The sequence below is a fragment of the Corvus brachyrhynchos genome, unplaced genomic scaffold (assembly GCF_000691975.1).
Source record: "Corvus brachyrhynchos isolate BGI_N302 unplaced genomic scaffold, ASM69197v1 scaffold103, whole genome shotgun sequence".
In the NCBI taxonomy this organism is placed as follows: Eukaryota; Metazoa; Chordata; class Aves; order Passeriformes; family Corvidae; genus Corvus; species Corvus brachyrhynchos.
The window spans coordinates 4,204,800-4,225,706 of NW_008237436.1; the positions used below are offsets into that span (position 1 = coordinate 4,204,800).

Here is a 20,907-nt window from a genome sequence, read left to right on the forward strand (position 1 = left end):
TGCCTTCCAGGTGCGCTGGGATGGCGCGGGAGGCGAGCCCTCAAGCAGGGCTGCCAGGAATCACCCCATGAGCAGCATGGTGGTCCCCGTCCTGCCCCGGGTTGACTCTGGCTCACCTGGAGCAGAAGAGCCTCTAGCCTGCAAAAACCCACACGTACGGATCAAAGCATCTTGCAGAATGGTTTGGGCTGGAAGGGATCTTAAAGATCATCCAGTTGCAACCCTCCTTCCATGGGCAGGGATGCCACCCACTAGACCACGTTGCTCAGAGCCCCATTTAATACGGCTTTGAACATTTCCATGAATGGGGTGTCCATGACTTTCCCGGGCAACCTTTTTCAGTGTCTCACCATCCTCGGAGTGGTAGTGAAGGGAGCTGGGGTGGGTGTTCTCAGGGTGATGGATGATGCTCAGTGAACTCTGTCTCTGCAGTTCTTGGAGCAGAAGTATGGCTATTTCCACTGCAAAGACTGCAAGACCAGATGGGAGAGTGCTTACGTGTGGTGCATTTCTGGAAGCAACAAGGTAGTTAACAAGTAATTTCTTTTCTCCTGAAACTTCTAAGAATTGCATAAAATCTCTGACAAATCGGATGTTTTGGCACAAATTTAGGTACCTGTACAGAACACCTTGAATAAGTCTCTGTAGTAACAGAACTTGCCTTTTTTTCAGGTGTACTTCAAGCAGCTCTGTCGCAAATGCCAAAAGGGCTTCAATCCCTATCGTGTGGAAGCAATCCAGTGCCAAGTAAGTTAACTGTACTCCATTAAGACTGTCAGATGTTATCATATACACTAATACTGTTGTTGAATTTGATATTGACTTTATCTGGAAGAAGACTTGATTTCATCAAAATACTAGGAAATGCTATTTGGGAAAGGTGTAATGGGGTAGGCCTTCTTCCTCCTGTAGATTGCTTACATGAACAGTTTTCGTACAGCATTATGGCTTGCTACACATAAGGTAAGGTTTTGTGCTTCTAGGTGAGAAGGCTATGACACCTTAAATTTTACCACAAGAGCTCTTAAGTGTATCAGCCCCAATGTGTTCCTGTGATTAAGGAAAACCAAATGTCAGTCTAACATGAAGTGCATCCTGTTTGATCTACTACTACTACTAACATGTCTTCATTTCTTAAGATCTGTTCCAAGACTCGTTGTTCTTGCCCTCAGAAGAAGAGACATATTGATCTCAAGAGGCCTCATCGCCAAGAACTCTGTGGCCGCTGCAGAGGCAAAAGGCTGTCCTGTGACAGCACTTACAGCTTCAAATACATTGTCTGATCCATGTGTCCTTTTCTGTTTTGTGCTTTGCACAGTCTGTCTATTGCAATGTTTTGACTTAAGGCTTTTGACCTGGCATTGGATAATGGATGAAGACTTTGGTATTATTGTAAAGTATATAACTTCACTCTATATATGCTGTAAATAAAGTTCAATAAAAGTTTGCACTAGTTTGATAGCCCTTCGTTTCATCTTCCTTGGATGAAAGAGGAAAGTATATCTGTAAGGAAGCAACCGTATTTGATTTCCTGAAGATAGTAGGCTTTGTTTTGAAGTCTTCAGGGAATGCTAAGATTCAAGCTACAATTGCGAGTTTTTCCTTCAGTCACTCAAACTGAACTAGGGTGGAAGATGCAAATATTCTGGAGCATAAAGTCTGGTGTACATGCAAATGTCCTTCCCCCTGTCTCTGTCAAATGTATATGTAAAAACTCACAGCTGCTAGGTAATCAAAGACTATCTGCCAGAAGAAGACCATGGCTGTAAAATAGGAGGGAAAAGGGTTAAGCTGCCCATGTTTGAAATGAGGAGGGGGAAAAAACCTTTTGAATGGCAGTATCTGTGATAGTGTAAAAAAACACTTCTTAGGGTAGAAGAAGGAATGTGGGAGGTTTTCACAGTCAGTGGAAGACCAATGAAGCTTTTTTTGCTGCTGTATTCTTCCAAGCTGAGTTGTAAGGATTTTTTTTGTCAGGCTGTAGTTAGATTTCTCACTGAGAAGGGTTTCAGCATAAACCAGGAGACAAGTGTCTTTTGGGGGGCTGCTGATCATGGATACCATCTGCAACAGTACTGATTCAGACACGAACACAATTTTCACAACAGGCATGTACTGTGTTGTGACTATACTTTAGTTCAATGGATGGTACTAATCCAAATTTCAAAGTTACTTCACAAAAATGGTTAAGTGTATTTACAGTGTGAATAAGTTACATAGTTGTCAGAATAAAAGTGTCTCAGATGTGCAACAGATTTACATGCATACATTTAACACTGGACAGCAGTTAAATGTAAGAAAAAACCATATAGTTATGACTTTTATATATACATTACAAATAAAATAAGACATCTCTGAAGAAACTTAACATGAGAACTTGCATTTCACGTTAATATTTTTACTTTTTATACTCAAAATTCATATTAAATAAAAATATGCATGCTTAACAGTTCAAAAGATTTGACTCTGTGATGGGACTTTCTCCTACAAAATGGCAAGTTAAATTAGGTCAACCATCCTTTAATAGTATAAATATATTCATAAAAGCAAACCTCTAGTAAAAAGCAGCCAAGGTCCTTAATAAAAAAAAAAAAAGAAAATCTACCATGACCTTTCATAATCCTTGGGGGGGCCTAAGAACAGACCTCTGCAATATGATCCAGTACCTTCAGAGACAGTAGCCTAGTAACATTAGGAAATGTACTTCTTAGCAGCTCATTGTTTTAAGATACAGTAATCATATTCAAATTACAGTGTACATTAAATTATAGTCTGTTTACAGTTTGTTTCATATACACAGGCTCTCAGCTTTTGACCAAGTTTGTGAGATTCCGTGGCCAGCTTCATTCCGCCCATCTTTTACTCAACTAAAGAAAAAAAAAAAATGTACAAGGTTTGTTCTTTTAACAAAAAATACTATTTTGTGAAGGAAACATTGCACTTTTGCCAACCTAAAATTAATTTGCTATAAAGGAAGTATTGTTCAGTGTAGTAGGCTTTGGTATGCAATGGAAGTCACTTCTTCAGTAGTGAGTTGCAGTTGCTCAGTGAAATGCTAACTGGTTTTTGTGCAACACAGAACAAAGGATGTTGTCCCAGGTGCTCTATGCTACCTCTGTCCTTACAGTATTGCTACACATTTGAAGTTCAGCCCATTGCTTTTTAGAGGAAATCCTAAATGTAACAAGAGTGAGTACAGTTTGACCAAACCTTTGTAAGGCTGAGAAGACATCGAGCCACCTCACTCCCACAGGGCAGCACTCCCAGCTTGAAAGGGGGCCCAAGGGTCCTGTCAGAGACTTGTGCCGGAAACGCTGGAGTCTGGAAGAAAAGTATTGATGACCCGGTAGCTCTGAGCTCTGCGAATCATGTCGCGGATCTCTATGTTCAGTTCCATTAATTTGGTGCAGATTTCAGTCAGGCTCTGGTTGGAGCCCACCAGTGCATAGGTGCCTGTCTGACCCAGGGTTTGGTGGCGGAAGTAAATGTTCAGTAGTGTCTGGACTTCGTCATCAGAGCTGCTTCCAAAGATATCATTGGGCCACAAAATCCTGCAATGAAACACGAAAAGAACAGGCATATCATTACAGGTTTATTAGCAGAGATGGAAGCTATGTGACAGTGCTCTAAAAGGAGAATGGATTTGCACCCACTTATAAGCCTGAAGAAACTCACTGTTTTACATTACTCATTTGTTAGTCATAGTCTGGTATCAGGCACTGAAATCACATAGAAGTGCAATTTCCATTATCTCAAAAAAAATGCTTAAGAAAACTCATTCAAATAGGTGTAAGTGAAACTGGGCTGAATGTTAGCTCATGCCAATGACATGCACCTGTAAGGAATTACCTCAATAAAAAGATTTTTAAGAGCCTCACAGGACTTTTGATCTACAGAATGTAATTAAACATCTTAATTGTTGCAACCATATGTTTGATAGTTACTTGTGGCACACCCCTCCAAAAGTCCATGTCAATGCCCCCATGTACCTTGTTGAAACAATTAATTAATTATGCTGATCCTGTGCATTACCTTTCGTTAGGAAGGTAATAAATGCATACTTTTCTAGTAACAAGAAAGTCTAATATGAACCATGTAGCAAAACTTGCCTGCATTCTCTTATTTGTCTGACGGCTTTCACAAGTTCATTGTTTTTCAAACACTCCAGCATGGACTGAATAGCTGCTTCCGTGGAGTTGAATGTGGGCTCAGATTCTGTTGTCAGAGGCTCAGCTGCGATTGCAGCAGTAGCATCCTTCAGATTTTTCTTCAGCTCACTCAGTTCTCTTGACATATTTAACAGCTGTTCCAAGGAGAAAAATGAGAGATAGGTATTTTTGTTCTCCATAAGCCCCACACGGAGTGGTACTTCACGTTTGTTCTTACTACTACATTGGAAAAACACATTATGGAAAAGACCCCGATTTAACACAAGGACATTTCTTGATCTCTGTGCAATATAGAGAAAAAGCCTTTTTTACCTTCGTGCATCCTTTAACCTTATGCTGTAGTTTTGGCTTGCTAAAATGCAGGAGCATATCTAAACGAGATTTTATTTTTCACCCTTGCTACTTTTTTCACATCATAGTGGAAAAGCTGAAGAAAACATGTACCTCTCCTAGCAAGATGTTGATATTTATTTACAAAACCCATGCAGGATCTGACATTATTAACAGATGGACAGGAATTGTATAACCTTTTCTCAGGCTGAAAAGTTAATATGGCATAAGACTCATAAATAATTAGTAAGTTAATAATTTCCAAGGATCTACTTTTTCATGCTCCTACATGCTAAAAATAACCACTGTCACATGAACTAACAGTGGAATTTCCTTTAAATAAGAGCTTGTGTCTCCAGCAAAGTATGCAAATTTCATGATGAAACAGCTATTCTTCATACAATTTCTCCCCACTTCCACAGGCTGCATTATTTATAACAACCTAACGAAGTTGTAACTCTGAAATACACTTACAGAAATCAATTAGAAGGAATACAAAATATTTCTAAAACTTAGCCTGGTCTAGTAGTAGTAGATGCCTATTGTACTGTCATCTCTTAAAAGTGAACAGCCCAGTCACGTTCACAGCAGTTCCTTAAGATACAATAGATATTCACACTCTTTTTACTCTGACAGCACATCTGATATAACAAACTATTTCTGTTTATAGACCGTCTCTAAACTACTAGAATGTCATAAAATACTTGTAACAGCTTCAAATTTTATTTTACAAAGCAGAGTGCACCAATTTTTTCTGCTCAATAGTTTAGAATATATAAACCTTACCAGGAGAAAAATACACATGGAATGGTAAGTTAACTCTTTCCTTAAATGATAATCATTCAGCTTAAAGTGATCATCTCAAAGATGTTTCAGAGTATTACATATTTTAAGCAACTGCTGAAAATAAACTTGAATAAGAGTATTGTTCTTGTGATTTTTAAAAAATAAGATACATGTATTTATCTAAAAACAAGAGCCTATTTGGTCAAAAGAGAGTGTAGGCCATTCATAAATATTTAAAGAAAAAGGCTTGTGTACACTACAGAATTAAAAATACATGACACTAAGGTATTTAGTTGATTATGTATGCCTGCAGACTTACTATCAGGGCGAAATAGTGTGATCCTTGGTGTTAAGTCCACAGGCAGAAAAAATAAGAACATGAAAATAAAGTGGAATTTTCAGTATAAGACTTTGTAGTTCATTACATACCTCTGGCATGGAACTCACTTCGTGCACTTGTCCAATAAGTTTACAGTAGGACTGAAAAAGCAACAGCAGCTGAAAGTGCAGTTTATATAATCTCTGACAGAGTTCCAATTGCTAAGGAAAGATTTGTAGGAGAACAAATAATAAATATTAGTGACGTTAGATAATTTTTGGTAACTAACAAAACACATTGAGATAGTTCTGTTCTTGAAACCATTATTTTACTGTAGTATGACCATATACCATTTCAGAAAATTAGTAATGATTTTTCTTCTGCAGGTAAGTCATATATGACATTAAAAATAAAATTATGATGGGTAGCTGTCACATAGCACATGTCAGCATCAGGCTCAAAACATTCTGTTTTGGTTAGCTTCACTGTCTCCAGTTTGAGCTGGAAAGCAGAGACAGGATATGGGGGAAGTGACTTTCCTGCACAGAACATGAAACTCTGAAATTTTAGATATAGTCAAAGACCTCTTCTAAGGAATAGAACTCTAAGAAAGAAGCTGTGAAATAGTTGTCCAAGATGGTCAAAGCTCCTGCCTGCTTCTCTGAGGAGAGAGAAACAGAGGTGATAAATTTATCTAGGAGCAAGAAGGAGGAAATGCCAGCTCTGGAACTTAAAACTGCTCATGGATTTTCCACCATCTTAAAGAAACTATACAACAGATGGATGGAGTTTAACATGTAAAAGGATATTTGGCTTCTATTAAGTATTGTCCCAGATTAAGTAGATACCACTCTATGAATATTCACTTGTTTCTTCCAGTGTGAAGTGCACCATGACATAAAAGATGTCAGACACATTGAAATAATGGGCGATAGGCATGGCTGCCAGAGAGGTCAAATTAACATGCTTATGGTTCCTGGTATTCTTGTGTCTAACAGGAAGGGAATCTCATAGTTCCACAGCTGGATCATGGTGAAGAAGGGAAGAACATTTAATCTTTGGCTAATTATATAAAAAGTGAAAATCCTGCAAGTACAAGTTCTGACCTTGCGCTGACCCTTTGGCAGGAAAGCCTTACAAACTTCCAACCGTATTTGATTTACCTACTGTGACAGACACCGTGACCAAGAGTGGGCTCAGTGATATTTCCATCTGTTTGGAGGAACTAAAGCAGAGTTTCATGCCAAAATTGGCAGAAAAGAAGAAGCTATTCATGTCTTTGCATCTTTAAAGCACTTCATACATTCTTAGTTACTATCACGTGCTGCAGCTCTTTGCTGAATTTGGGACTGTGCAAATGTCAGCACAAATACTAATGAAACGTACTTTAAGTACATAATAAATGTTAATTTGACTGAAGTGTTTTATTTACATAAGGTTCAATATTTAAGTGGCCACATTTTTTATTAACAAGCCAAAATTAGAACCACAGCTTTAGCATTCCAGTTCCCCAAATTTCTGTACCAGCCTCACAAGGCTGAGGGGCTAAGGTCAAAAGGAAATTTCATCTTTGTTCATCAGAGTGAGGTGGACACCAACTACTCATCTATGAACAGACAGCCAAGGGCACTGCCAAAAAGAGCCAGAGCTAGTCTCTGTCTAAAGGGGGGTTTATGGAGGAAAGTGGGAGCAGGAGGATAGTGCCAAGCCAGCAGGTGTCAGCCTGGCAGGGTTTACTGCCACAGCAGCAGAGCTCAGCACTGTGAATTTGCCTGGTCTGAGCTCTGTGCCATTCTGCATCTGCTACCTGAGTTGTTATGTTCAATGTCTGTTACCAGTGGGCAGCATTGGAGTGCTCCTGCCCCAAATGGAAAGGAGTAATTTCAGCAAGGAGGAGTCCTTCAGCAAGTTTGCAGATGACACAGAAGGATGGGATGCCATCCAGAGGGACATGGACAAACTTGAGAAGTGGGCCCCTGAGAACCTAATGATGTTCAACAAGTCCAAGTGGAAGGGGCTGAACCTGTGTTGGGGCAATCCCAGACATGAGCACAGACTGGGAGAGGAACTCATTGAGAGCAGCCCTGTGGAGGACTCAGTGGAGAAAAAGCTGGATATGAGCCAGCAGTGGGTGCTCACAGCCCAGAAGGCAAACTGCAACCTGGGCTGCATCAGGAGCACCTCTCCTATGAAGACGGGCTGAGAGTGTTGTTTAGCCTGGAGAAGAGAAGGCTCCAGGAAGCCCTTATAACAACCTTCCAGTACTTCCAGTACTTAAAGGGGCTAATAAAAAACATGGAGAGCAACTTTTCACACAAGCAGATCATAGTAGGACAAGGGGCAATAGCTTTAAACAAAAAGAGGAGAGATTTAGATTAGATGTTAGGAAGAAGTTCTTTACTCAGAGGGTAGTGAGGAACAGGTTGCCCAGAGAAAGTTGTGGATGCCCCACACCTGTAAGTGTTAAAGACCAGGCTGGATGAGGTTTTCAGCAACCCAATCTAGCGGAAGGTGTCCCTGCCTATGGCAGGGGGATTGGAACTATATGATCTTTAAGGTGCCTTCCAACTCAAACCATTCTATGATCCCACCAGACTGGATATGACAGCAAAGATGCGAAAAAGCTGAAAGAAGACCCAGCAGATGTGTGGTGGGGAGCAGATGTGCTAGGACAGAACTGACTTGTCGACAGGGACAAAGCCTATCAGAACAAAGAGGTAGGGCATGAGGAACACTGCCAGTGAAATAAACATGCCCAGAGGCCATTCTCTGTAACCAAGGGCACAGAGTACTGCCAAGTTTGTGTTTGTGTGGCTAACCATTCTCCTCCCAAAATAAAGGCTGACTGTTTAGATGCAGCCTCCAGGAAATGGCTCTGGCTTCTGTCTTCTCTTAAACCATGCTTGGGCACGTCAGGGGCTGGCTGGTGGCCCAGCCAGGGAAGGTGCCGACTGCTCACCCAAGCGAGCGCCAGCCCAGGAACACTCACTTCCTCCCTGGTTCTGTTCAGCTCACAAGTAGGGACACAGCCTGAGGTTCCCCAGCAAGGATCAAATTCACTCTATTCAAATTTTGGAGACTAGCAACACTACATAGAAGTTACATGCACATAAAGTTGGAGCTGTCAGGGAGTTAATAATTAATTGAAAACAAGCATAACATCATTAAAAAAAAAATTGCATGATAGCTTGGCATGTAACACTCGATTTTTTTAGTCCCTGGAGAACAATAATTCAGTTTCACCCTTCTGGCTGCTAACCTGAATGAAAACAAACTAAGGTCAAACTAATGGTTCTAGTTCGATTCACTTAGTATTTAGTTACTGTATCAAGCAGCTCAATTTTTGTTCTTCCTGAATAAGTATTAGAAACCAACAGTGGTGAAACTGTTCATCAACATATACACAAAAACCCATTTGAAATGTAACTGCCAACTATAAATTGTAGTTTTTCACTAGGACAAATGGAAAATTACTAATTTTAAAATAACAAAAAATGTTTCCTGCCCCAGCATATTACACCCATTCAAAAGCTTGATTTGTAAAAACGTATGTAAATGACCATTTGAAACAGCATATGAAAGTGTCAAAATTTTGGCACAGTATTTTTTGATTTCACAAAACATGTTAGTAAGTTATTTCAGTCACCGCATTTAGAACCACACATTGTATAGGAAAATTATAACAAAAAAAGAAAACATGCTTAGAAGTAAAACAGTAAAATTGGGGTGTATTAGCCCATCCACAGATGGACAAAATATATGAAAGAACTTCAACTTACTGCAAGAGATTCCATTTGCTACACAGCAAGCATGGCACAGGAGAAAAGGAAAGGAAAGAAAGTATAGTGTCAGTGTAACGCATGCAGTAGGAAGCACAGCCCATCTGTAATAGCATAACTTGTCAGCAGTATTAGCAATGCTTGCCTCAACCTGATAATTGGTTGGAATATCACATTCAACATGCACAGCATTCTTAATAAAATCAAGCTTTAATTCTAATGGTAAATTCAAGTCTAAATATCCTCAGTTAGATCTCCAGATTTATTAGTTTAGATTTATCCCACACAGCAGCTCAAGAACTTACAGTGAAATTGTGTTAGAAAACTCCTGAAATAATACTTTTATTTAAATTTGCTTTCTTCCTCATTAAAAGGAGCTCATATTGCAAAGTACTAAAAAACTGGGAAGGATTTTCAAGTGATGGACAAAACTGAACTTTGCTATTTCTAAATATTTTCTTGTTTAAAAATACTTTTATGTTTTGAACTAATAGAGTGAATGAAATTGCCAAGGTAAGTTTTGTGGTTGCTAGGCTTATTACTTGGTACATTACAATGGAAACGCTTTGCATGTAACTTTCAAGTTATGACTATCATAAAGAAAAAAAAGAACATGGAAAATGCCAGTTTTGTTTAAGTACATGGCAATGCCACAAGTTGAGACAGCTTTGTATCCCTTCCTCTCACCAGTAATGATTCACTGGTTTGTAATTCTGAAGCTATTAAAACGTCAGTTTAAATCCTGTTGCAATAGTAATAAAAATTCTAATTGACTTACATTAGCATTTCAAAGATTAGGGGACTAACTGCTCTCTTCAAAACGTAAGTGTTCCTCTTTTCTTTGCCAAGAACTAACATTTGCACTCTGTGTTCGCTTCATGCAGCTTTTCTTATTTTATAAATATTACAATCTCATTACATTTTACATGAAGGGAGTCATCATGTAAATGCTGTAAGTAACAAACACAACCACATCTGCCCAGTTACAGCCTGATGTCAGTGTATATGCACACAGTGTTAATAAGCATATGGAATTCTTATTAGAATTATTTACCTTACCATCAATACAAAGTCAGAAAACACAGAAATGTGAATTAATGTTAACTTTGATGAGCCTAATAAAGTATTTCAGTCTGTTTTTTTTACATTTGCCTTACTATTAAAAATATATATGAAAAGGATTGCCCCAAACCCTGCACTACTTTTCTATAAAACCATGACAAACTATTTAGTACTCTTCAAAAAACCCTTTCTATCTTGGCTTCCATGCAGTTCACATAAATGAAGCTTTATAAAGCTAAATTCAAGATAAGAATAGAGGACAAGAGCAGACAGATTGCTATGTTCCAGTAAATTCACAGGTGTGCTGGCTTGTTTTTCAAATCTTGTTGTTTCTCTTAAGCCTCTCTGAAGTTTAGCATGCCACCAAGTTTCACTTAGACTTTCAAAAGTACTGGAATCCATATATAATTTCTAATTTGCCATGGAATTTACTTTAAAGGAGGGGGAAAAGGGAGGCGGAAGCAGCAAATAAGTGAATTCCATGGTCTTTTTTGCCAGAGAACACTGTCTCCTCTGTACTGCTTCCAAAACCAGGGCAAGCCAAAAAAAAGGGGTGAGGAAGGGGTTTCACATTACATGAAAAACCCTTCTTCACTGGAAGAAAATATACTGGATACAAAATTTCCCTGGGCTACTGATGCTCAGCTCCATATCGCTCTCCAATATCATGATTGCAACTTGTATTCATCTTTCAGCATAAAATGAAAGATTCCTTGGAAGTTGAAAAGACATTAATTACTGGCTTAAGTGATACTTCTTTTATTCTGCAGCAGCATGGGCCCAGGTGGAATGATCATAACCTTCACACTTTTCAGTTTCTAGTTTAATTCTTATAGTAAGGGAAGTGTTTTAGATTAGTTGATAGACACTACACAATCAGGGGTTTTGGCAGCTGAAAATACCAAATGTTTAGAGTATTTGGATCATTTGCACAATTCTTTAAGCAGTTAGTAAGTGCAGCATCTAAGAAGGACATGCTCCCTAGCAGCAACACTTTGATTTAGTTTTTCATTCCTAGAATTACTGTTTTGTACTGTTGGCAGACCAGGCAGACAGCAAGGCACTAATTTTTAGATCTCAGATCTTCTTGCTTTTTTAAGGAATAATTTTTACATACTGAAAAGAGATGACAGTTACATAATTACTTAAGACATTAACACTTTGATGGCAACACAATCTTTTACAGTCACTTACTGGCACAGAAGAGTCCCAGCATAACAAAATAACCACTGCATGCAAGGGTTTATTAAATGCAAGTGCATTTTATCAAAGTATTCTATTTGCCTTAACACATCAGCAGACAGAACCTTTTCCCATGATCTAGGAAGTTGAGTATACACACAGACTTGTATATATATCAGAGATAGACAGAACAGCACATGCTGTGCATTCTTAAATAGCCACTGGACTTGAAGGACAGTAGAAACTATTCTGTGTGGGGAAATCTACACACAGCTGTGATCCTCCTTTAGAAAAGCTGCCTACCTCGGCCAATTTTACCTCATTGTCAATCCATGGATCTGTCAAACAACAGTCAGATAACTGACTATTGATTATTAAGAATTTCTAGCTTAACAATGGTCTCACTGTGCCTTGAGTTTTACTGTGTCTCAACTCAGCTCCAGATGACTATGGTCCCGATGGGTACACCTCCAGCCTTATTGGTGGTAAGTGATTGTACCTTTAGCCACAGGGAAACTCACAGCAGGAGGTACATTCTGATTTTTGGGGGCAAATTTTTATGGGGTACAGTATGTTTTAAATATCTATTAACAGTTTGAGTTTGCAAAGCCCACATCCATTAGCTTGTGGTGAGGAAGGTTTGAGAAAGGCATATACTGACTTTGGACTTATAAAGTAAACTGAATGTCTCATTGGGAAATGAATACTTATTTGAATTAGCAGTGTTAATTGACAAAAACAAGAGGATCTTCCAAATACCTCTTTTCCAGAAAAGCAAACAAAGAAACAAACCAACCCAGCCTTTGACTAGATTTAAAAAAACTCTTTTCTTAATAAGGTTGAAGAATGTACTGATAGCTGTACTCATCTAAGACTTACACCTGGACAGACAGCACAATGGCATGTGCATTAATCTTTTGTCTATAAATTGACTCCTATGTCATTGAGACTCTGTTGCTCAAAGTACCATCAAAGCTTACAAATCACATCCAAATCATGTAATCTGTTGCAATAATAAGGCAGGGGAAAGACAGTCTGGGACATGAAGCTTTTACACGATTTCAGGAAAGTTGCTAGCTCTAGCAGCTGACCTAGACAACTTCTATTTCAAGCTTCTTTAATGTCAGAATAAGCAATTTTTGCCTTTGCCCATTTTCAGTAACAGTAACCATAGTCAACAAATCATGTGCAATTATTTTGAAATAAGATCTGATTAGAGAAACTGTGCCAAATTAGTTACCAGCATCATGAGGCATTTGTGATGCAGCCACTTGTTACAACACTGAATTTGGTCTCACAGCTGTCTCATTTGTAAAGGGGTCTGTTTTCCCCTCAAGCTTTTTACCAGGTGGGGAGTTCTAAGACTCTAAGATTTCTGCATTCTGTAGAGAAAGCTGTTGCTTTTTCTTCCTTACAATTAATTCTTAACCTTTTCCAGGAGTAGCCTGGTTTTGTACTGGACCAAACAATTTTTTTTAGGACAGAAGTTTTCAGCACGATTTTGGGCCCTAGACTAAACCTCAATGAGTTTAAGAGTTTAGGCAGGTTCCCTTGTGACTATCACTGTAAGACAGATTTTTTTCCCCCCTACAAATATTAGATTCTTTAGCCTTTCATGTTGAGGGAGAAGTGGAGAGGAAAGATAAGAGAACAAACACTTGCCAGTCTAGGAGTAATTTTTCCTTGTGCCTTCCTAATCCCATTTCCTCAGTTTCCCTGGCCTCTTCCTCCCATTACACTTTCATTGAATAAACAGATTGTTCCTTTGGGAAAAGCTGCTTCAGTTGAGGTGCATGACTAGGGGAAGAAAAGGAATACGCCTCTTCATCCTGTCAACTTCCAAGGAATAGTGCATTTTGGCCTGAATGAATAGTGCTGGGGAGAAACCAGGGACTCCTGAAGGAATGAGAACCCCCAATAAGCAGTATAAATACTAACCCTGGCTTCACAAAACACACATTTAATTACGAAACAGAGAACACCTAGTTATAAAAGCCCACACAAGTGGAACATGACATTTACTGACTTTTAGATGTGTTTAGGCCAGCTATGTGAGTTCAGCTCACAGGTTATTCCTTCTCCTTAGCATTATTTCTTTACTTTTTCAAAAAAGAAACAATGCAGGTGATCAACAAGATGTGTCATTCTGCATCCCATTCTATGCACTTCCAAAAGAGAGATGAAAAGGATAAATTAAGCTGTCTACAGCAAAGTATGTAACACTACAGTCTGAAGTCACTGTTCAGGGTGTTGTACATCAGAGGGAAGAGAACCCATGCATGTCCCAGTAGTGCCAAGTACTCCATGCCCCTCTTGCAGGAGAGGTAGTGGTATGTATTCCAGGTCTCTTTTTTCAGATTTGAGAATAGCTCACTTGTAACTTCCTTGCACAACACCACAATTACAGAAGAGACAGTATCTTACCTAAATGCACTGGAAAGTGCCTAACTTCTGCTGGTGCCAGTGCTAGGTGGGGGAAGATTGAACATTTTTCCCACCGCCTATGATTGCAGCCAGACGATTTATTAGCAAATCAGACTGGATTTGCTAATAATGTCAAGGAAGCCAAAATGCAGGGGTGGAAAGGATTGGGAGTCTTGGAAAATGGCATAAAAAAATAAAAATCAAGGGAGTTCAAAGACAAGAAGACAAATACATAGAGATGGGAAAGAGAGGTTAAGATAAAGATAGAAGAAAATAAAGTGACTTGGAGAAGAAGACAGACAAACTGAAACCAACACAAGAATAAAGCAAGGTATTTGAACAAAATGGTTACAACAGGCAACTCTGTGTTCTGAAAACGTCACAATTATCTTTTATAAGTAAAAATACATAAAAGGAGGAAACATCACTTTTTTCTACATGCTGTTTGCTGCTTCCTAATTTTGGCTAATTCTGTCTAGCCCCCTCTTTTCCCCATCCCTCCACATTCTCTTTCTTCCAAAAGGAAGCAGCCCAACAAAATAACATTCCTTAACTCATTATGCAACCAAGATATCATCTGTTTCCTATGCTTAGTATATCAAATAACAGTATTAACTGCTGATGGTAATGATATCTGAAAATACGATTCCTTAACTGGAATCAAGAAATATAAACAAACAAATAAATGTACATGTGTGTATGAAGTTTTTGTTAAAAATTGATAAAGAGATATTTTGCCTTAGCTCTAAATACTGATCCACAGCATAAATAATTTCACTGGCCAGTTTACAGTCATTGTTTTGTAACTACTAATCGAAGTGTTTTTCAACCAGGCAATTTTTCCTGTTGGGCCGACGGAGACTGTAACAGCCGAAGATAAAACGGGAGTAACATGGAAGGACAGTACAACAGGAATGATTTTCAGAGACATTGTGGAAAACTGCTCCTGCAACATCTTTCTAAAAGGGAGAGCACAGGGTTAGGATCAGCTCTGATTCTTCATCTAGACTAGGAAGGCAGAAGTACCTCTTCTGAATACTTCCCATTTCCTGTGGCCAGGACTGAGGCAACAACAATAGCTTCGAGCCTAAAGTGTGAAAACTGGATTATGCCCAAGCCCAGCAGAGAATCAAGCAGGAAGTACAGCTGGCTCTTGTGGGTTCAAGAACAAGATACAGTACACATACGTCACTTTATGGGAGAGAAAAAACACTGGCCATTCATTACCTTCTCTTCCGAGTCCCCTGGCTGGCAGGTAATAACTCCATCTCGTGAACCCCCAGCAAATGTTGCTTTGCAGTTTGCAAGCCACTGTTTCCAGAAAGAAAATAAAGAAGATATGAATAAAATCTATGGTTTAATTCAAAGAAAGATAAGCAGTATTTTAGTTTCACAGCACAGGATGTAAACAAAAATTTGCAGTTGCATTTTTTATTACCATAGACTATGAAAATTTGCTTTGACTGTAATTTAAAAAGTGTAGTCTTGATTTCTATTAGTATTTCAATTGCATGAACTAAGAAAATTAATCAATGAATAAATAGGAGAGAGACCAGGGATATTAAAGATACCATTGTTTCTAATACTAAGGGATACAAAAGCTACATTTTAGTTCTAGTTCATATGTCCAGGAAGAAACATCCAACAAATCCAGTATCTGAAACACGTTTTTCTACTGAATGTTAGTTTAAACAGATCTGAGTGGATGTGCAGTTTCCTGACATAGCCTAAGTATACAGACAAGACCAAGAGCATAATTCAGCATACCGAGAGTGTTGCCTCTTTCCTGTTGTTGTATGTGTCCAGGTACTCCTGCAGCTCTAAAACACTGAACTTCAGCTTTTCAAGAAGGCCACAAGAGAGCAGCTGGAGAAATGAAATCAAAGGGTCTATAAATGTCATTATAAAAGAATGCAAATACTGGTAACAGTATAGGAAAGATATTGCAAAATAATATTTAGATTTACATATACTAACACTGAAAAATATTTACATTTATGCAAAAATCTACATAACTAGAATATTATACTGAAAAGTCAATAGCAAAAGCTGCATGCATGAGAATGTGGAATTGAAACTGTGTTCTGTGTTTAATGACTTAGCAGAGGACTTCTCTAAAATGAAACAGTGCACAAAGCTTAACCAGTTTCTCTCCACAGCTCTCTGATGACATAAGGCACAGCTCTTCCATGGTCACAGCAATGGGACCAAGATTACACTCGGCCAGTTTCTGCCTCTAGACTTCAGTGTGGGAGGTCACACTGTCCTGATGCTGCTGGATAAACATGAGCCAGAATAAAGACAATGGGAAGGACCATCTAATTCATTCCCTAATACATATTTTTATAGAATTACAGAATAATTAAGGTTGAAAAAGACCTCCAAGGTCAAGTTCAACCTTTGACAAATACCACCATGCCCACTAAACCATATCACAAAGTGCCACATCATCTTGTTTTTTAAACACTCCCAAGGACAGTGACTCTACTGCTTCCCTGGGCATCCTGTTCCAATACTCTTTCAGTGAAGAAACTTTTCCTGATATCTAACCTGAACCTCCTCTGGCACAACTTGATGCCCTTGTTCCTTCTTGTCCTGTTGCTGGTTGCCTGGGACAAAAGGCTGCCCTGCCCCTGGCTGCCATGGGCAGTTGTAGAGAGCAGTAAGGCCCCCCCTGAGCCTCCTTTTCTCCAGGCTAAACAATCCCAGCTCCCTCAGCTGCTCCTCACAGGACTTGTGCTCCAGACCCTTCCCCAGCTCTATTGCCCTTCTCTGGACATGTTCCAGCACCTCAATGTTCTCCTTGTAGTGAGGGGCCCAGACGAGACACAGGATTTAAGGTGCTCTCTCATCAGTGCTGAGTACAGGGGGACAGTCACCGCCCTGGTCCTGCTGGCCACACTATTGCTGATACAGGCCAGGATGCCAATGGCCTTCTTGGCCACCTAGGCACACACTGGCTCATGTTCAGCCAGCATCATCCAGCTCACATCACAGTTGACTCAAATGAAACCACTAAACATATTACAATCTTCCATGCTGAACTAGCTTCTTCTTTTTCATTTGTGAAGCCAACTGGGTCCAGTAGGCATCTGTTTTATATTGGGGTTTGGCACACAGGCTCAACACATCATAACTATTCTATGAGATTCTATGATTTTATACTGCCCATCTGTCACTACTTACCTAATAAAATAACATAGAAAATGAATGGAAATACAGTTTCTGAACAGGAGATAAAAAACAGAGATAGGAGGGGAGTCCCTTTTTGACATATCTGTTCAGGAGTTGCTCAAAAGTGAAACAGCCAGGAAAATAACACACTTCAATGAAGTACCTGCCTTTTGAAAGGAATATACTCACTGTTTCTGCATCTACAAAGAGGGTGGGACATTCTGAACACGATGTTAACATCTGAGAAGACCTCACAAACTTGGAGCCTATTCCTCGCAAGTTGTCTCCCAAGTAACTAGCTGCATCACAGGTTAGAAAGCAGAATCTTTTCTGAATATTCTGGAAAGCAAAATACAGTTTTTTACATTATTTACTCGAGTACGAGCTTCTTTCCTTTGTAAGCAAATGGCATGGTTGTTTTTCTTTGCATAATAAAGTACAAAAGAGACCATCTCCCTGCAGAGAACTGAATGACTGCTCTAGGATACTGAATAAGAGTTATTATGCTGGAGACAGTGTACAGCTGGGCAGCTGTGAAACTAATCACAGAGTTCATCATAACCTACTACTGAAATACATTCTTTCTTGTAAAGATGAATCAATCTTTATAAGCCTTTTAGCCACAGGTAGCTTTTTTTTCTTGTCCCTACAGAGTTAACAGAGTTGATCAGCGTGTTACTTTTTCTGCCCATTCCGGGCATTGTTTTGTTAATATTCCATGTCAAGTGGCTAATCACATAATATAATGGACATCCTAATGCCAAACAGCAGTACAGAAAAATCAGAAAAAACCTTTTGTTTTCCCCTGTGGGAAGAAGCTTCGTACTGAAACTTTACTGCTGCTTGGGAGGATTCCAGAAATACTGCACTGCATCCAGGAATTATTCTTCTCAGCAGATTTTTTTAATGTTTTGAGTCCTAAACCAGTCTAGTCTTCCAAAAACATTTCAGTGCTTTTCAGTGACTAATATATAAAATGAATAATGAATAAAAATAATATATTAATCTTGAAGTAACTGAAACAATGATTTTGATAAACACCCATCAGTTTTCACTGCCCAACTATATCCCACTAAGGCCTAGTGCTCAGCAGGTAGGAGCAACATGAGAATATTTTTAAAAATAAAAGTATGCAACATTTTTATATATTTCATTCCAAGTTACCAAAGGTGTTTCTCTGAGGAATGTAGGTTAGGACTTGTACCATAAGTATGCCCCACTGGAGGGAAGCACTTCCCAAATATCAGTCTGGATGATAGACATAGAAATAGCCTGTTACTGCTGCTGCACTGGTACGTGGAAGTTAAGTACCTAAAATCAAGTGAGTTGAATTTGGACTTTATTGATAATGGAAGCTGTTGGAGTGAGTGATTTTCTTTAAATGCTAAATAAGCCCTCACACTATACATAGGCTATACACTATAAATGATTAATAAAATGGTCAGAGTTCCCGTACCAATCAATTTTATAACTACTTATTTGTGAACCTCTCTTGAAAGCATCTCAACTGCCCATCTGAGCACAGTTAGGATCAGACAGACTATACTGGTTTTACTGTTTCCACCATCTTACTTCAACACAAAGTGCTACACACGTCACTCAGCACATGGTACAGATTCTCTGCTGCACTGAGTCTGTAGTAGAGGCAAGGGGCTATCACTAATTACCACCAACCAGATAAGTGATTATTTTTATGAGCAACTAGCAGAATCATCTGAATGATAGGGCTTGGTGACAACTGGAGATTTACTGCTGTGATGCCCTCTGGAAAGAAAGATTCAGTCTAAGTCTTTGTGAAACTGTTGCTGATAACTCTCCTGGCAAAGGAAAGAGACCTAGACTTGATCTTAGCCAACAGAAAAGACCTAGCTGAGAACAAAGAAGTGGAAGGAAATTTAAAAGGACAGATTATGAAAGAGAATCCAAGCGACATTGGTTGAAAAGGACCTGCAGAGAACATCTGATGCAACCTTCAGCTCCAAGTGGGACTATTGCTGAGCCCAGATCAGGTCAGACATGCTTTTAACTACCTGAGTCTTAAAATCTCCAAGGTCAGAGCTTCCTCAAGGCTCTGGGTAACCTGTTTAGTTGCTGCAACGCCCTGCTGGGGAAAACCACTTGAGTTACAAACAACTGAGCTTGTAAATCTGAGGCAGTGAAGGAGACAGATTACAGAAATAATACAACTGACTTCAATGCATTCAGAATTTGCAGTAAGGAGCCCATTAGAAATAACTTAATGAAGAAAAGAGATAATGAGAGGAAGCCATTCCTTTAGGGGAAGAAAAAAAAAAGAGGGCATAAGCACTTTCTATACTACTGAAAGATAGAAAATATATTACACTATACAACTGGCTAAATCCCAAATATCTCACTTGGGCAAATACTTGTGGAAAAAAAAGAACAGAAAGTGAAACTGCTTTGAGTTGCTAACCTGGGTACCAAAACTTGTATGGCAATGTAGGCACAATAAGCAGAGAGGGAGGTGCCACGTAAACTAGCAAGAGAAAGAGAGAATGTCAAGGAGTAATCCAGAAATAATTAAGAGGAAGGCCAAGGAATCACAATGGAGAGAAATAGCTACCAACATGTTCCTGACAAGACTGATGTGTTCCATGCCTTCTTTTGCCTTACTGCTTCCAGAAAAGGCATCTGGGTACAAGTAACAAGGAGGCATTATGAAAAAGCAGGAGAGAACAGATCTTGCTAGCTGGCATATTTTTACATCTTTGCGGATAAGCAAAATTCACGCTATGGTAGTTACAATACTGGGTAACGAGATCCAGGAACCATTACAAATATCACTGAAAACTCCCAGAACAGAGCATTATTTATGAAAATAACTTCCTCAGAGCATTTCAGTCATGGCTTCATCAAAACCTGACCAATCTACTACTTAGATTCAAGAACAGATATTTTTCCTCTACTCCTTTCCTTTTCAAATATTCATAAAAGCAACAATCAATCTACAGCTAAGATGATAATGGTCTTGAAGAGTGTTTTAAATTATTAAGCGTGAAACAGTGAGAGACTGTACTTTGCTATCCATGTATAATACTTCACTAAATATATTTATTTTATATGGACTAACAGTTCTATAATAAATTATCACCTCAGCTATGTCCTTCTGGGTACAGACTACAGGGGCTCAAATCTATCAAGCAAAGTCTGAATGCAGTATATATTTTATGAAATGGGATTACTGTGAATAGTAATGCCAGACATCAGCATATTATGAATAAATATATACCTGCATATAGTCACTGTGCTTTGTGTCCATGTAAGTAATAAAAAAATAGAAAAGTTTCTAAGAAAGTTTTCTCAGAAAGTTTTCTTCTTAATCTCAGGTTTCCTCTCCTGGGAAGAGGACTTTACATAACAAAAGGGCTCGATTGTGCAAGGTATTTGCTAGATCTGAAATCTACTTGTCTTGCAACTGTCTGGTCTGCTAAAAGACATTTAATTTGAGGGAATTAAAAGAGGCAGCAGTAAAGATAATCCAGAGATCTCTGACCTCTGACTCATTTACAGGAAAAGCACTTCAATAATTTCAGGAATTTTAAACAAGTTTAGCATGTTGTGGGCAAACATCCAAGACACCATTAACTTGATACAGACTGAAATGTAGATGCCCTGGAAAATGCACTTCTTTCACTTCACCAAGTATTTAGTTGACAAGCTC

At 38.9% G+C, this 20,907-nt stretch overlaps 2 protein-coding genes across 15 annotated transcripts in view; one reads left to right on the forward strand and one right to left on the reverse strand.

Moving 5' to 3' along the window:
* ZAR1L (zygote arrest 1-like) overlaps window positions 1–2,650 on the forward strand; it is a 4,914-nt gene extending 2,264 nt beyond the window's left edge. The window contains exons 2-5 of the mRNA XM_017731256.1: window positions 11–154; window positions 418–525; window positions 673–747; window positions 1,140–2,650. Of these exons, the coding sequence (XP_017586745.1) occupies window positions 11–154; window positions 418–525; window positions 673–747; window positions 1,140–1,283 (471 nt within the window). The 3' untranslated portion in view covers window positions 1,284–2,650. The remainder of the gene's footprint in view (window positions 1–10; window positions 155–417; window positions 526–672; window positions 748–1,139) is intronic.
* The window catches only part of FRY (FRY microtubule binding protein), a 199,377-nt gene continuing 180,585 nt past the window's right edge, over window positions 2,116–20,907 (reverse strand). For 10 of the 14 annotated variants that reach the window (XM_017731357.1, XM_017731353.1, XM_017731352.1 and 7 more), the window contains 7 exons: window positions 17,415–17,564; window positions 15,819–15,917; window positions 15,279–15,362; window positions 9,384–9,401; window positions 5,715–5,825; window positions 4,110–4,303; window positions 2,116–3,551 (listed from right to left, as the gene is read on the reverse strand). In XM_017731357.1, coding sequence (XP_017586846.1) covers window positions 3,293–3,551; window positions 4,110–4,303; window positions 5,715–5,825; window positions 9,384–9,401; window positions 15,279–15,362; window positions 15,819–15,917; window positions 17,415–17,564 — 915 coding nt within the window. In that variant the 3' untranslated portion in view covers window positions 2,116–3,292. The remainder of the gene's footprint in view (window positions 3,552–4,109; window positions 4,304–5,714; window positions 5,826–9,383; window positions 9,402–15,278; window positions 15,363–15,818; window positions 15,918–17,414; window positions 17,565–20,907) is intronic. The other 4 variants (XM_017731351.1, XM_017731350.1, XM_008631446.2 and 1 more) reach the window with 1 other exon arrangement.